The sequence below is a fragment of the Apodemus sylvaticus genome, chromosome 18 (genome assembly GCF_947179515.1).
Source record: "Apodemus sylvaticus chromosome 18, mApoSyl1.1, whole genome shotgun sequence".
Lineage (NCBI taxonomy): Eukaryota > Metazoa > Chordata > Mammalia > Rodentia > Muridae > Apodemus > Apodemus sylvaticus.
The window spans coordinates 22334841-22350555 of NC_067489.1; the positions used below are offsets into that span (position 1 = coordinate 22334841).

The 15715-nt window shown below is 39.0% G+C and overlaps 1 protein-coding gene across 1 annotated transcript in view; it reads right to left on the reverse strand.

Moving 5' to 3' along the window:
• Adam32 (ADAM metallopeptidase domain 32) overlaps positions 1-15715 on the reverse strand; it is a 118132-nt gene that overhangs the window by 48353 nt on the left and 54064 nt on the right. Inside the window, exons 13-14 of the mRNA XM_052162875.1 lie at positions 6467-6571; positions 4487-4685 (exon numbers count right to left, since the gene is read on the reverse strand). Coding sequence (XP_052018835.1) covers positions 4487-4685; positions 6467-6571 — 304 coding nt within the window. The remainder of the gene's footprint in view (positions 1-4486; positions 4686-6466; positions 6572-15715) is intronic.

Here is a 15715-nt window from a genome sequence, read left to right on the forward strand (position 1 = left end):
AGGTCTTACTTCAAAAGCTTGTATTCTACAAAATTGGAAAAAATCTAAATGAAATAGATGATTTTCTAGACAGATACCACTTACCAAAGTTAAATCAAGATCAGGTAAACTATCTTAAAAGTCCTAAGAAAAAGTCTCTCATCCAAAAAACCAAAACAAAACAAAAAACAAAAAACAAAACAAAACAGGACCAGAGGGTCTTAGTACAGAATTCAACCAGACTTTCAAAGAAGAGCTAATACCAATACTCATCAAACTTTTCAACAAAATAGAAACAAATGGAACATTGCTAAACTCATTCTATAAAGCCTCTGATATCTAAACCACACAAAAGACTCAACAAAGAAAGAGAACTTCAGACCAATTTCCCTCAAGAATATTGAAATTAAAATAATAAATAAAATACTGGTAAACCTAAGAATTATAGGTAGAGAAGAGAACAAAGATTTACAACTTAAAGGGCCAGTAAATATCTTCAACAAAATTATAGAAGAAAACTTCCCTAACCTAAAGAAAGAGATGCCCATGAACATACAAGAAACCTACAGAACTCCAAACACACTGGACCAGAACAGAAAGTCCTCCTGTCACATAATAATCAAAACACCAAATGCACTAAACAAAGAAAGAATATTAAAAGCAGTAAGGAGAAAAGAGTCAAGTAACTTATAAAGGCAGGCCTACCAGAATTACACCAGACTTCTCACCTGAGACAATGAAAGCTAGAAGATACTGGGCAGACCTCATACAGACCCTAAGAGAACAGAAATGCCAGCCCAGGCTACTATACCCTGTAAAACTCTCAATCACCATAGATGGAGAAACCAAGATATTCTATAATAAAACCAAGTTTACACAATATCTTTCCACAAATTCAGCCTTACAAAGGATAATAGCTAGAAAACACCAACACAAGGAGAGAAACCACACCCTAGAAAAAGCAAGAAAGTAATCTTCCAACAAACCCAAAAGAAAGTAACCACACAAACATAAAAATAACATCAAAAATAACAGGAAGCAACAATCACTATTCCTTAATATCTTTTAACATCAATGGACTCAATTCCCCAATGAAAAGGCATAGACTAACAGAAATATTTTTCATGTAAATCTTCAATTTTATCAGAAAATGTTTGTAATTCCTCTTTCCATTAATTCAGTAATGTTTTTATGTCTATCATTTTATCTGTATAATTTTCCATGAAATAGTCAATCTTATCGTATTTTCTATTTATTTCTTCAATTTTATCAGAGATATTTTCCATGTAAATCTTCAATTTTATCAGAAAAAAAATTTAAGATTTTTTTTATTTATATGAGTACACTGTAGCTGTTTTCAGATAGAAGAGGGTATGGGATCCCATTATAGATGATTGTGAGCCACCATGTAGTTGCTGGGAATTGAACTCAAGACCTCTGGAAAAGGAGTCAGTGTCCTTCACCACTGACTCATCTTTCCAGCCCCAGAAAATGTTTTTAATTCCACTTTCACTCAACTTAGAAATATTTTTATGCCTACCATTCTATCTGCATAATTTTCCATGATAATCTTTAATTTTAACATGTTTTTCTATATATTTCTTCGATTTTATTGGAAATATTTTCCATGTAAATCTTCAGTTTTATCAGAAAATGTTTATAATTCTACTTTCAATCATCTTAGAAATATTCTTATGCCTACCATTTTAACTGTATAATTTTCCATGAAATAGTCAATGTTAATGTGTTTTTCTATATATTTCTTCAATTTTATCAGAGATATTTTCCATGTAAATCTTCAATTTTATCTGAAAATGTTTATAATTCCACTTTCAATCAACTTAGACTATTTTAGACCTACCATTTTATCTGTATAATTTTCTATGATAATCTTCAATTTTAACATGTTTTTCTATATATTTCTTCAATTTTATCAGAAATATTTTCCATGTAAATCTTCAATTCTATCATAAAATGTTTCTACTTCCTTTTTCATTTAATTTAGCAATGTTTTTATGTCTACCATTTTACTCTTTAATTTTCCATGAAAATTGTCAATTTTAACATGTTCTATATATTTCTTCAATTTTGTCAGAAATATTTTCCATGTAAATTTTCAATTTTATCCAAACATGTTTTTACTTCCTTTTTTAATGAAAAAAAGAAGAAAGAAGAAGAAGAAGAAGAAGAAGAAGAAGAAGAAGAAGAAGAAGAAGAAGAAGAAGAAGAAGAAGAAGAAGAAGAAGAAGAAGGACCAAAAAATATACTGGTAAACCAAATCCAAGAACACGTCATAAATATCATCCACCATGACCAAGTAGGCTTCATCCCAGGGGTACAGGAGTGGTTCAACATAGGAAAATTCAGAATTTTACCTAGGTGTATATTTAAAGAACATGAAGGCATTTTTTCAAAGCGATATATGCATTTCAAAGAGATATATGCATTTCTAGGTGTGTGAGTGCATCCTTCACAAATAGTCAAGATTTTGAAACAACCTAAAGGTCTATTGACAAATTAAAGAATAATGAATAGGCTAAACATAATTTGTAAAAGATAGGTGTAGATGAATAGATGAGCGTGTGTGTCTGTGTATGAGAGAGAGACAGAGACAGAGAAAGAGAGAGGGGAGGGAGAGAGAGAAGAGAGAGAGCTTGCTTCAATTTTGGTAAAGATAGAGCTTTTTGTCACAAGCTATACATCGTGCTATGTGAAAAGAGCCAGGCACAGAGGTAAAAACCTTGCTTCTCTGTAAAATCAAAAAAATATCAAAATCATCATAGAAACACAGTATGAAATGTTGGTTTTAGGGACTGGGATAAGAGGGAAAAGAGATGATGTCAGGCAAGATGTTAAAAGTTTGATTTGTGCAAAGTGGCTCTGCCTAAAATACCCAAAATAAATGTTGTACATTTACACAATGGAATACTAATCAATTATTTAAAAACAAGACATCATGAGTTTTGCACGCAAATGGATGGAACTAGAATATATCATCCAGAGTGAGGTAACCCAGAACCAAAAGGACAGGCATGATACGCACTCAGTGATAAGTGAATATTAGCCCAAAAGGGCAGAATACCCACAACACCATAGACCCTAAGACGCTGAAGAAGAAAGGCGGCCCAAGTGAGGATGTTTCAATCCCACTCAAAAGGGGAAATAAAATAATTGTGGGAGACAGAGGGAAGGAAGGAACTGGGTGAGAGAGGGGAGGGGGAGGGAAAAGGGAGCCAGCATAAGGTATGGGAGAAGATAGGAGAGAAGCCAGAGCGCCAGGAGAATCAATGAATATATGTGGCTGCCAGGGATGGGGGTACAGGGGGAACCTCTAGAAAGTCCCAGAGACCTGGGGTGTGAGAGGCTCCCAGGACTCAATGGGGGTGACCTTAGCTGAAATGCCCGACAGTGGGGAGAGGGAACCTGAAAAGACTACCTCTAGCACTTAGACAGTTATCCCTCTAGTGGAAGGTTAGGGATACTAATCCACTTTCAATTTTTTTTTTTTAACCAGAATTCTTCCTGTCTAAAAGAAATGCAAGGACAAAAATGGAGCAGAGACTGAAGGAATTGCCAGTCAGTGACTGGCCCAACTTAGGATCCATCCCACGGATGGGCACCAAACCCTGACACTATTGCTGATGCCATGTTGTGCTTGCAGACAGGCGCCTAGCATGGCTGCCCTCTGAAAGGCTCTACCAGCAGCTGACTGAGACAGATGCAGATACTTCCAGCCAACCATTGGACTGAAGTCGGGGACCCCTATGGAAGAATTAGGAAAAGGGTTGGAAAAGCTGAAGGGGATTGCAACCCCATAGAAAGAACAAGAGTGTCAACTAACCCAGACCCCTGGGAGATCCAGTGGTTTGGTCTCTGGACCAAACCACTAACCAAAGAGCATTCACAGGCTAGCCCTAGGCCCCCAGCATATATATAGCAAAGGGCTGCCCTGTCTGGCCTCAGTGGCAAAGGATGCCCCTAACCCTGTAGCGTAGTCTTGAGGCTCCGGGGAAAGGGAATGGCTGGAGTATTCCCTCTCAGAAGCAAAAGGGGCAGGGGGAGAATAGGATGAGAAGCTCTGAGAGGTGGGACCATGGGGAGGGGGCAAAAAATAAAGCTTGTAATGATCAAACTAAGTAAATAAATCTAAAGTACAGCAGTATGGCAATAGGAAACAATATTCTCTTTTACATTTGAAATTCTCTAAGAGCTTTAGATCTTAAGATTTTCTTTAATGCTGAAGGAAAAAACAGTACTATGGAATATTATAGATACTTTATAATTAACTTGATCATGTCAAATATCTATGCATATATACCCGTATCAAGCTATCAAGGCTCACATACCGAAAGAAAATTTGTATTTGCAATTTTTATCTTAGCAAAAATCCTTTTGAAACTATGTAAATATTAAGTAAAAACTGAAATCTCTATAGTGAATACTGTTGTTTTGGCAATGTGAAAGGAAATACTGAGAGTCACTGATTTGTAGGTAACAAAAATCTTACCTGTTCCATATGTTGCCTGGCAGTCTCTGTCCAGGTTAGGACAGTCTCCATTAAAACAGATATCCCCGCTACTTCCGCAAGGATGCCCATTGTATACAATTACATCAGGTGGACATTCTCCTGAACTCCCATTGCAGACTTCAGGAACATCACAGTACATATGCTTTACGGACCTACATTCATGATTTTCTGGTAAAAACTAACAAAAAAAATCACATACAACAATAATGTGTTCACAAATATTTCACAAATATGATTATTTATTCTTGTGATTCCTTAGTGCTTTTTTAACATCTTAGTATAAGTTACTGTGACAGTCTTTAAAAACAAATTGAATGTTTGCATCAAAACAAGAGATAAGGCATAGATGTATAAGGAACGGTGTAACAGAATGCGACGCAGGGCCGTGCATATGCCTCAGTGGGGAATGTGCTTGTGGCAAAACATAAAGGCCAAAGCATAAAGTTCAAGTTCCCAGAAATCATGTAACAACTGAGCATGGCAGTGTGCACCAATAATCCTAGGGCCAGAAGGATCAGACAGGAAGATTCCAAGGTTCATGCACCAGCTGGTCTAGCTGAGACAGCAAGCCTCACACTGAGAAAGAGACACAGACCAAAGACGGGGGCTAGAGAAGCAATAGGGAAAATACCATGCCAGGGCCAACCTCGCAGGTTTCACATACGCACGTAGACGCCAGTGTGGTCATGTGCACTGGACACACACACGTGTGCGCACGTGCACACACACAGACACACACACACACACACGCGCGCGCGTGTGTGTGTGTGTGTGTGTGTGTGTGTATACATACATATATATATATATATATATATATATATATATATATATATATATATATATATATATATATATATACATACACAGAGAAACATTTTGTGCTTTCATTCAAAGGAGAAAGGACTACAGGTAGCTTTCTGAATTACTCTCACAGAGTGAAAATATTGTAATTAGGTCAACTTCAAAAAAAAAAAAAAACCATAAATACTTAGTAGTTTGCCACTACAGAATACTTATCAACTCTAAGACAAATTAAAACAAGTACATGAGAAAGGTGTGGGGAACAGATGACTGATGACTACAGAGGCATTGAAAACATAAGAGGTTTGAAAAGGGAATTGAAACAGAACCTTTCTGCTACATTATAGTATTTCAGAAAGAGAATCCTGAAGGTTTACAGAAAGATTATCCTACAGGATCGATCATCTAGCTAAGACTTCTTGGTGATTATTTTCATTTAACACTTAAAAGTATTCACAGAAGATGAATATATAACCATTTATGAATTTCTAGGAGAAAAAAGTGTAACTGTGTCACTTGAGAACAATGGAGAAGACAACATGAATGGCAGGCGGCTCGGCTGTGGTATTTTCCTCTGGGACCCTCGCTACAAAACACAGACCTGTTAAGGAAAGCAGATCAGTGATCCACATGGGGTCTGTGAGGCATGACATTGGCTATGACTAAGAAGTGCATACTTCAATTTTAAATACATACATATATATATATATATATATATATATATATACACATATATAATCCTATTAATCCTATTTGGAAAGCATTAGCTGGACCTGATGATAGACTCCTGTAATCCCAGGTTCTTGGGACACTAAAGCAGGATGATTGTAATGTAAAGGACAACCAGGGATACAGATCGAGTTCAAGTACAGCTTAGGTCAAACATAGAAAATCTGCCACACAGAAAAAAGTCAGGAGATGGAGGGTGGGGTGAAGTGGGAGATGGCTTCAAGTTAACAAAAACAGTGATATTAGACAGAGACTGTGACATTATAGAAATTTTCACAAAACAAGAAATTGAATCCTCAATTTGCCCTCATCTTTCTTTGCTTCAAAAGTAATTTTTATCTCACATAAAACTGTAGTCATAAGTCGATACATTCTGTGTATAATTTACTAGGTGCTTATGTAATATATGTAACTAAACTTGAATCTTACTTGACAATTTCTGCAGCATGTTGATGAGGAAGACGTACTGTCACAAGCACATCCTTGTTTCAGAGCACATCTTGTAGGTTCACAACAGCTATTAGGCCCACATTCCTGCAAAGGAAAACACACCACGGGAACAATGAACTTGATAGAGCTACGTAATTGAGGAAAGTATTAGCAATCGTAGCATGTACACATAGCAATATCCATTAACACTCACAATGCTCCACCGGGTATTAATAGAGTGACTGATATTCTACTTCCCTCACAATCCAATTAGAAGCCATAGAAAAATATAGGAAATAACTTTTTTTCCTGAAGTTGTATACAACAGGGAAACACAAATAACTACAGAAGAAAATCAAAGAAATTAATCCAGACCTTAGAAGGTGTTTTCCTGAGCAAACCATGATAATCTTGATGATTAGCTAGGGTGATTAGGGTTACGGTTAGGGCAACAAGCTAGTTGCCCCTGACCTACTTCCATCTGCAAATCTATAAGGCTATTTCCAGACCCAGAGAATGCTAACCCTCATTGTACATGAGCCGCTTTTCCCAAGTCTCTTCCCTTTCCTACTCTATCACCCCTCATCTCCTCTATTTCTCCCTTGCACATGGCCATCTCTAGACCCACAAGCCTAAGTCCAGTTGGTTTCCTTTGAACCTGCCTTGTTCAAAAGCTACTTTTGAATGGTGAGACACTCCTTCCCTCTTCCATCGTTCCCTCTTCCATCATTCCCTCTCCCCATGTGTGATGGTTTGAATATGCTTGGCCCATGGATTGGCACTATTAGGAGGTGTGGCCTTGTTAGGAGGAAGTGTGTCATTGTAGGTGTGGTCTTTAAGATCCTCATCCTAGCTCCCTGAAAGTCAGGCTTCTCCTGTTTGCCTTTGGAACAAGATTTAGAACTCTCAGTGAGTCCTACATCATACCTGCCTTGATGCTTCCACATTCCTGCCTTGAAGAAAATGGACTGAACCTAAGCCAGTCCCAATTAAATGTGGTCCTTAGAAGAGTTGCTTTGGTCCTGGTGTCTGTTCACAGCACTAAAACCCTAATTAAGATACCATTGGCATCCACAGGCCTCTTTCTAGACCCTTGATTTCAGAGCAAATTTTGTCTAGTCCAGTTGAACAGCTTATCTACTAAGTTGATATGGTCTAGCCCAGGTCAAGCAGGACTGGACTGGACCAATCTAAGGGAAGACTGATTATCATATCAGACAAACAGCCAAAAAAAGAAGTCCACATGCCCAGGTCAAAGCATCAAAACAACAAAAGAAATGACCAAGACCACATACCAACTAGTCCTTAAAAGTAGCATCATAATTCAAGGGATATAAAGTAGGCATAAACAATCACTTCAGGGAACTCCAAGAAGATAACAAGAAACCCACGAATGAAGAAAATACTAAGACATAGATTAATGAAATTAAGGTAACTCAGAATTTGAATACTGAATTCAATATAGAGAGAAATACTGAAAAGAACATATGCTTAAAAAAAAAGATAAACCAAAAATTTTATTATCCCAATTAGAAAACTCAAGAAACAATCTTACAAGTAGAAGGAATCAAGAAGACTACAGAAAAACTATCAGTACTCAAAGTAGAAGATCTAGACAAAATAATGACTATGAAAAGGTTAGACAAACACGGGAAAGGAACGTGCAATAACTGTGGGAAAGTTGAAATGATCAAATCTATGAAAAGAACAAACCTTCCAAATATAGGATTGAGAGAGAAAGAAGAAGCCCTGATTAATGGACTGGAACAGATCATTAACAAAATCATATGAGGGAAAAAAAAAAAACGCCCCAAACTAAGGAAAGATATACCCATATAGATATAAGAAGCAAACAGAACCTCAACTAGTTAAGACCAGAAGCACACACGAACACACACATATACCACAGCATCACATAATTAAAACACTGAATATCTAGAACAAAGTAAAACTATTGAAAGCTGTAAGAGAAAAGAAAACACAAGTCACATATAAAGGAAAATCCATCAGAATATTTTTCAATGAAAGCTGAAAGCCAGGAGAGTTTGGAACAAAGCATTCATTACAAGTTTAAAAAGACCATGACTGACAACCTAGGCTACTATGCCCAGAGAAGCTTTTTTAATCCAAGAGCTAAATAAAGTCAACCTTAAGTCAAGAGGCAGAGCAAGCTGATAAGGAGTGAGCATAAGTAAACAGAAAGGAGGGTCTTTGAGTTGCTGGGCATTTAAGACAGCCTAGGGAAGGAGAACAAGTTTTGTCCCCACCCCACCCCACCCCTTCTCAGGGACTTCAGTGGAAGGTCAGGGGAGGGGCGCTGTCTCTGCTTCTCTGAGCCAGCAGACTTTCACCACTGCATCTGGCTCCTGAGTCTTCATTTGGAAAATTGAACATTTGGAATTTAGTTTTTTAAAGCAACAGAAAGACAAAAACCATGTGATTTTTGAAACCATCTCATTACATAAAGAAAGGCCTTTGACAAAATCCAATCTCCCTTCATAAAAGACTTGGAAAGACTAGGGATAAAACTGGAATAAAAGTCATTTTCAACAGCATGTGGCCAAACTGGCCGGCTTCCTGTAGAAGATTGCAAATAGATCAATACTTATCACCTTGCACAAAATTCAACTCCAAATAGATTCAAGACCTCAACATAAGGCCAGATAGACTGAACCTGTCAGAAGAGAAAGCAAGGAAGTGTCTTGAACTCATTGGTAAGGGAAAAGACTTTCTGAGCAGGACTCAGAATGGGTGAGAACTGCAACAGTGAATAAACAGGACCTCATGACACTGAAAAGCTTCTGTCTGGCAAAGAACACCATCATTTGGACAAAGTGGCAGGTAACAGAATGAGAAAAATTAAATACACACCCAATAGAAGACTAATATCTAAAATATAGAAAGAACTCCAAAAAAAAAAAAAAAGTAGACACTAAGAAAACACATAACCCAATTTAACTCAAAAAGGCTCAAAAGATGAGAAACACTTAAAGAAATGTTTAACATCTTTAGTCATAGGAAAAATGCAAATCAAATCTACTTTGAGATGTCATCTTATACCAATCAGAATGGCCAAGATCAATAAAACAGATGACAGCTCATACTGGCAAGGATGTGGGGTGAGGGGAACACTCATCCAATGCTGGTGGGGGTGCAAACTTGAACAGCCACTATATAAATCAGTATGCAGTCCCTCAGGAAGCTAGGAATATATTAACTTCAAGATCCAACAATACTATTCTTGGGCACATAGCCAAAGGACTCCACATCATACTACATTTGCTCAGTGATATTCACTGATGCTTTATTCCTAATAACTAAAAAATATAAACAGCCTATATATCCATCAACAGATGAATATATCAGGAAATGTGGCACATTTACACAATGGAATGTTACTGTTAAAAAAATAAAATCATGAAATACTCAGGTAAGTGGATAGAACTAGAAAAATCCTGAGTGACATAACCTAGCTCAAAATGACTAATATAATATGTCTTCTCTCATATGCAGATGTTAGTTTTTAAGCCTTTGAGAAGCATGATGCCATCTGAATAACCAGAGGTTGGTTATTCACAGTAAGGAACAATGCAGGGAGAGAAGGATCTCCCAATTAAAGAGAAATAGAATATACAGTTACAGAGAAACAGGGAGAATGGAACAGAAGGATTTATTGGAGAGGGAACTGCAAGAGCGAGGTAAGGGAGGTAATATGGGGAGGGCCAGCTAACACTAGGGGCCATTTATCAGGTCATATGGGAGCCTACTACAATAGAAGCTTCTTAAAATATATACTTTTATTTAATAAATTTAAATGGAATCACCAAATAATGGAGGAGACAATGCTCCAACTATACATCTCTTCCTACCAAATAAAACCTCCAGTCCCAGGAATGGGTTACATCTTATCAAATTATTGGTCCAAGGAGCCTCAGGAAAGCCCCCCAACAAACTCCAGTTGTTGCCATGGCTATTGACTATTCTCCACAGACTTGCTGGCAAGGCCATATTGCTGAGGAGAATACTTATATATCTCATTGAACATAGAGAGGTTGAGCTGGAGCCTACCTAGAGCCTTCATCCCTACTGACTGGTGTTTATGGTACTGAAAGGTACTCTGCACACTAACCAGAGGAGACCGGTGAACACTCACCCTGCTACAAAACCCTTTGATCAATGGTGGTGACCAGCCTGCATGGTCGCTGCTCACCGGTACAACAGTGGCACAGATGTTGCGGGAGTAACCACCCGTTGATTGGATTTAAATCCCACTCCATGAGATGGAACCCAGGCCTGATGCTGATCATGTAGCCAAGAATTTGAGACTAAATAGGCCACGGATCTAGGGACAAACCATAGACTTCCAGAGAAACACAGCAATTAAATAACTCCTAAGTTTTCACCTAAAGTAGATGAGAACAAACACAGAGACCCACAGTCGGACAAGGTGCAGAGAGTATGAGACCGTAGAATGCTCAGTCCTAAATGTGATGTGTCCATCAAATCCCTCTCCTCAGTTCTCAGGGAGAAATGCCAAAGAGGGCAAAGAGTGGGTAGAAAGACTGTAAGAGCCAGAGGTGATAATACAAAACAAAACAAAACAAAACAAAACAAAACAAAACAAAACAAAAACATGTCTTCCAACTCCACAAGACTGACACATGCCTGAACTCACAAAGGACTATGACAGCATGCACAGGGCCTGCACAGACTCAAAACAAGCAGGGTTTCTGAACTGAAAGGGGAAGTCCACAAGCTCCCATCCCTAACCAAGAAGCTATTGGCAATTAACAGCAACTTGCAAAGGAAAAATTAGTCTCTCAAAGGAGTCTTCGCTGTGTACACAAGCCACAATAAAGGGCAGGACCCACGCTTGGAAGTAAATGGTGAGAAGAAAGTGAGCTCAGGGCTTCTCTGGAGATGTCTTTGCCTCATATTGCTTTCTCTGGGCCTTTTCTTTAAAACCTTTTTGCTCATGTATTACAGTTTCTGAGCTTGGTGTGTGTGTGTGTGTGTGTCTGTCTGTCTGTCTGTCTGTCTGTGTCTGTCTGTGTGTCTCTGTGTCTGTCTACGTGTCTCTTTGTGTGTCTCATGATCTTTTTAGTTTCTTTTTATTTGTTCATTTATTTTGTTTTAACCTTGTCTACATTGTTTGCCCATTTTCTTAGCATGGAGAGGAAGAAGGCATGGATTTGGAAGGGAAAGGAGGATATAGGAGATGAGAGAGAGAGGAAACATGAACAGAATATGTTGTATAGAAATAACTTTATTTTCAATCACAAAGAAAATAAAAATAATTAACACTCAAAGAATCAGTAGCCTTCTTATATACGAATGGCAAACATACTAAGAAAGAAATCAGGGAAACTCTGCCTTTCAGGTAAGTATAAAAAAAAAAAAGGGAAAGGAAAAAAAACAACATCTATGAAATGGAGACGAGACAACTGAGATGAAGCAGGTCATGGACCCCAGGGGAACATCTACTGTGATAATCCTGCTTAAGATGCTTAGCAATAAAGTGACTTCTCATGACATTTTTACACCCATAGATCAGTGTGTCACTCAGCACTCATTGGTGGCTGGCGATTAACAGACCCACAACAATGTGCAGAGAAGAAGAGACTTTGGTGTATCCATCCCTAAAAGGGATTTTTATATCAAACCTGCTTCTCAAGACTCGGGGAGCTTTACAGAAAAGAAGACAGAAAGACCGTAAGACTCTGAGGTGGTAGATGACTCCACCAAAACAGACACAGCAAAGCTGATATACATATGGACTCTGAGAGACTGTGTCAGCATGCGCAAGACCTGCACAAGTTCATCAGACATGTTTTTTTTTTCATTTTCTTTCAGTTCTTTTTGTCTTATTTGTTTGATTTGGTTTTCCCTTGTTGTATTGTGAAAGAACACAAAATTGAGTGAGTAGAGAGAGAGTGGAGAGGAGCTGAGATGTGAAGAGGATAGAACACAATGAAACTTTGTGTCAAAAAATTAACCAGAAAGAGCACAACTAGATGGCTTAATGATGCAATTTAAACTTTGAGGAGAAAGCAAAACAAACACACACAAAGCCAGAAGACGAGAAGAAATAATAAATGTCAGAGCAGAAGTTAATGGAGCAAAAACAAACAAAATAACACAAAGGATAGATAACTCTGGGATCCACCTTCTTGATAAACAAAATTAACAGCTGCTTGGCCCAACTAAAAGAAAGAAAGGAGGATCCAAATTAGCATTATCAGAAGTGAACAGGGAAACACTACAAAGAAATTCAGAATGCTGTAAGAAATACTTTAAAAGCTGTACTCCGAAGCTGGAAATCCTAAAATTAGTGAATTAATTTCCATATTCATCCAAACCACCAAAGTTATCTCAAGAGATCATAATGAATCAAAAAATTAAAACACTTATAAAAAGGCCTCCCAAGTTTACAAAAAAAAAAAAATCTGAGCTACAGATGAAGTCACAGCAGAATCCAACCAGATTTCCGAAGATCTGCAATCAATACTTCTTAAATTATTTTAAAATATATAGAGAGAAACATAAGGATCTCCTCCAAGCTAATTACAGTATTAGTTTAATATTAGGGCAGGTAAAGACGCACACACAAAATGAAAACAAAATAAATCAAAAGACAGATCAATATCCCTGGTGAACATAGATGCAAAAATACTAGGCAGCCTGGAACAGACACTTACCAAGGTCATCCACTATGATCAGAAATTCAGGGATGGTTCAACATATGTAAGTTAAGTCAATAGGTATAATCAATCATATAAATGGGCTCAGTAAATGGAGAAACAGACTTTGATAAAAGTAAATCCAACCTGTTTTCATGATAGAAGTCTTAGAGAGTGTAGGACTGGGGGGACCCTCCCTCAACATAAAGATTCCATATGACAAGCCCATAGCCACCATCATCCTAAATGGAGAAAGATTTGAAGCAGTCCCATTGAAGTCAGGAATAAGACAAGGCTGTTCACTATCCCTGCTCCCTTTCAGTATAGTCTTGAAGCAGTATGTCCACACAAGAATTCACACAGATACACAGATAGGAAGAGAAGAAGTTAGAACACCCGTGTTGGCAAACAATATGATAGGAGATCAAAACTCTACCAGGGGCTTCTAGAATCAATCAACAATTTCAGCAAAGTGGAAGGATTCAATATCAACTTAAAAACTCAGTAGCCTTTCTATACACCAACAGCAAACCTCCTCAGAAAGAGGTCACAGACACACCCCATTTAAAATCACCTCAAAGACTGTAAAAAGACTTTTGAATAAGCCAAGCAATCAAAATGCCTCTAAAATGAAAACTTTGAAATCTCTGAAGAAAGGTATTTAGGAAGACAGAAAACACAACGATTCTCCTATGTTCATTTATCTATATACTTAATATTATGAGCATGATCTTCTTCCAAAAGCAACTATATTCAATGGGATCATAATCAAAATACCCCCAAGGTTCAACATCACTCCATAATAAAAAAAAAACATTTGAAATGTAAATAAATAAAATGTCCCATTTAAAAAAAATCAACGAAAAAGTAAATATAGAGTGCAAACACAAAATTCAGTACATTTTTCATATGTTTAACTTTCTGGCATTATATAGTCACTATATAGATTGCTATGCCTCGCAAGGACGTTCTCACAGAAATACATATTGTACAGTGGGCATATTCCCTCCCCACAACCTTCTTCCCCTCCCCCTTTCTTCACTCTCCTTCTCCCCTATTAGTCTCCTTTAACTCCCAGATTAACTTTTTCTTTCATGTAATATATACATACATGGTTACACACTTACATAGAATCTAAGAACCACACAGGAATGAAAATGCATAGAAAGAAAATATTTGTCTTTCTGAGACTAGCTTAATTCGCCTAATATGATAATCTCCATTTTCTGCAAATGATACAACTCCATTCACTGCCTTGTTCATGTGTAACTAACAGATACCTGTAGAAGAACTCACAAAAGCAATCCCACACACACACACCCCTACAAAGAAATATATAGGAATAAACCTAATCAAGGACGTGAGTAAGGCACCAAAAGGTGAGGTTGGGAAGGCATCTCACTTTCAAATACTGGAAGAACTGACACAGGTAAAATGCTCACACTGACCAAACTGATGGAAATCAACAGCATCCCTACGAAATTAACAATGACATTCTTTAGAGAAATGGGTGGGGGTTCTAAATTATCTGTAGCATCCCAGAAGATCATAAATCCTCAACAAAAGGAATGAAGCAGGAAGACACCACCCTACCTGAGTACTAAATATACTAACAAGTTATAACACCAAACATCATGGAACTCAGAGCAGTGGGAGCAGTGTGCAAAACAGAGAGGGCAGGGACACGCTCCTGTGTCACAGAGAGGGCAGGGGCACGCTCCTGTGTCAGAGAGGGCAGGGGCACGCTCCTGTGTCACAGAGAGGGCAGGGGCACGCTCCTGTGTCACAGGGAGGGCAGGGGCACGCTCCTGTGTCACAGGGAGGGCAGGGGCACGCTCCTGTGTCCCAGGGAGGGCAGGGGCACGCTCCTGTGTCCCAGGGAGGGCAGGGGCACGCTCCTGTGTCCCAGGGAGGGCAGGGGCACGCTCCTGTGTCACAGAGAGGCAGGGGCACGCTCCTGTGTCACAGGGAGGACAGGGGCACGCTCCTGTGTCACAGAGAGGCAGGGGCACGCTCCTGTGTCACAGGGAGGGCAGGGGCATGCTCCTGTGTCACAGAGAGGAGAGGGCAGGGGCACGCTCCTGTGTTGGTCATTTGTTTTGTAGATGAGAGAAAGTATGCTGTGGGGTTCCTATACAAAATAAAGGTGAAATCCACCATGGTGTGCTACAGTGGAAAAATATCAGGAATGCCACACAGAAAAAAAGAGGGGGGAGAATAGAGGGAGGAAGGGAGGGAGGAAAGGAGGGAGGGAGGGAGGGAGGGAGGGAGGGAGGGAGGGAGGAAAGGAGGGAGGGAGGGAGGGAGGGAGGGAGGGAGGAAGGAAAGGAGGAAGGAAAGGAGGGAGGGAAAGGAGGGAGGGAGGAAGGAAAGGAGGGAAAGGAGGGAAAGGAGGGAGGAAGGGAGGGAGGGAGGGAGGAAGGGAGGAAGGGAGGAAGGGAGGGAGGGAGGAAAGGAGGGAAGGGAGGGAGGGAGAAAGGGAAGGAGGGAGGGAGGGATGGAGGGAAGGGAGGGAGGGAGGAAGGAAAGGAGGGAAGGGAGGGAGGGAGGAAGGAAAGGAGGGAAGGGA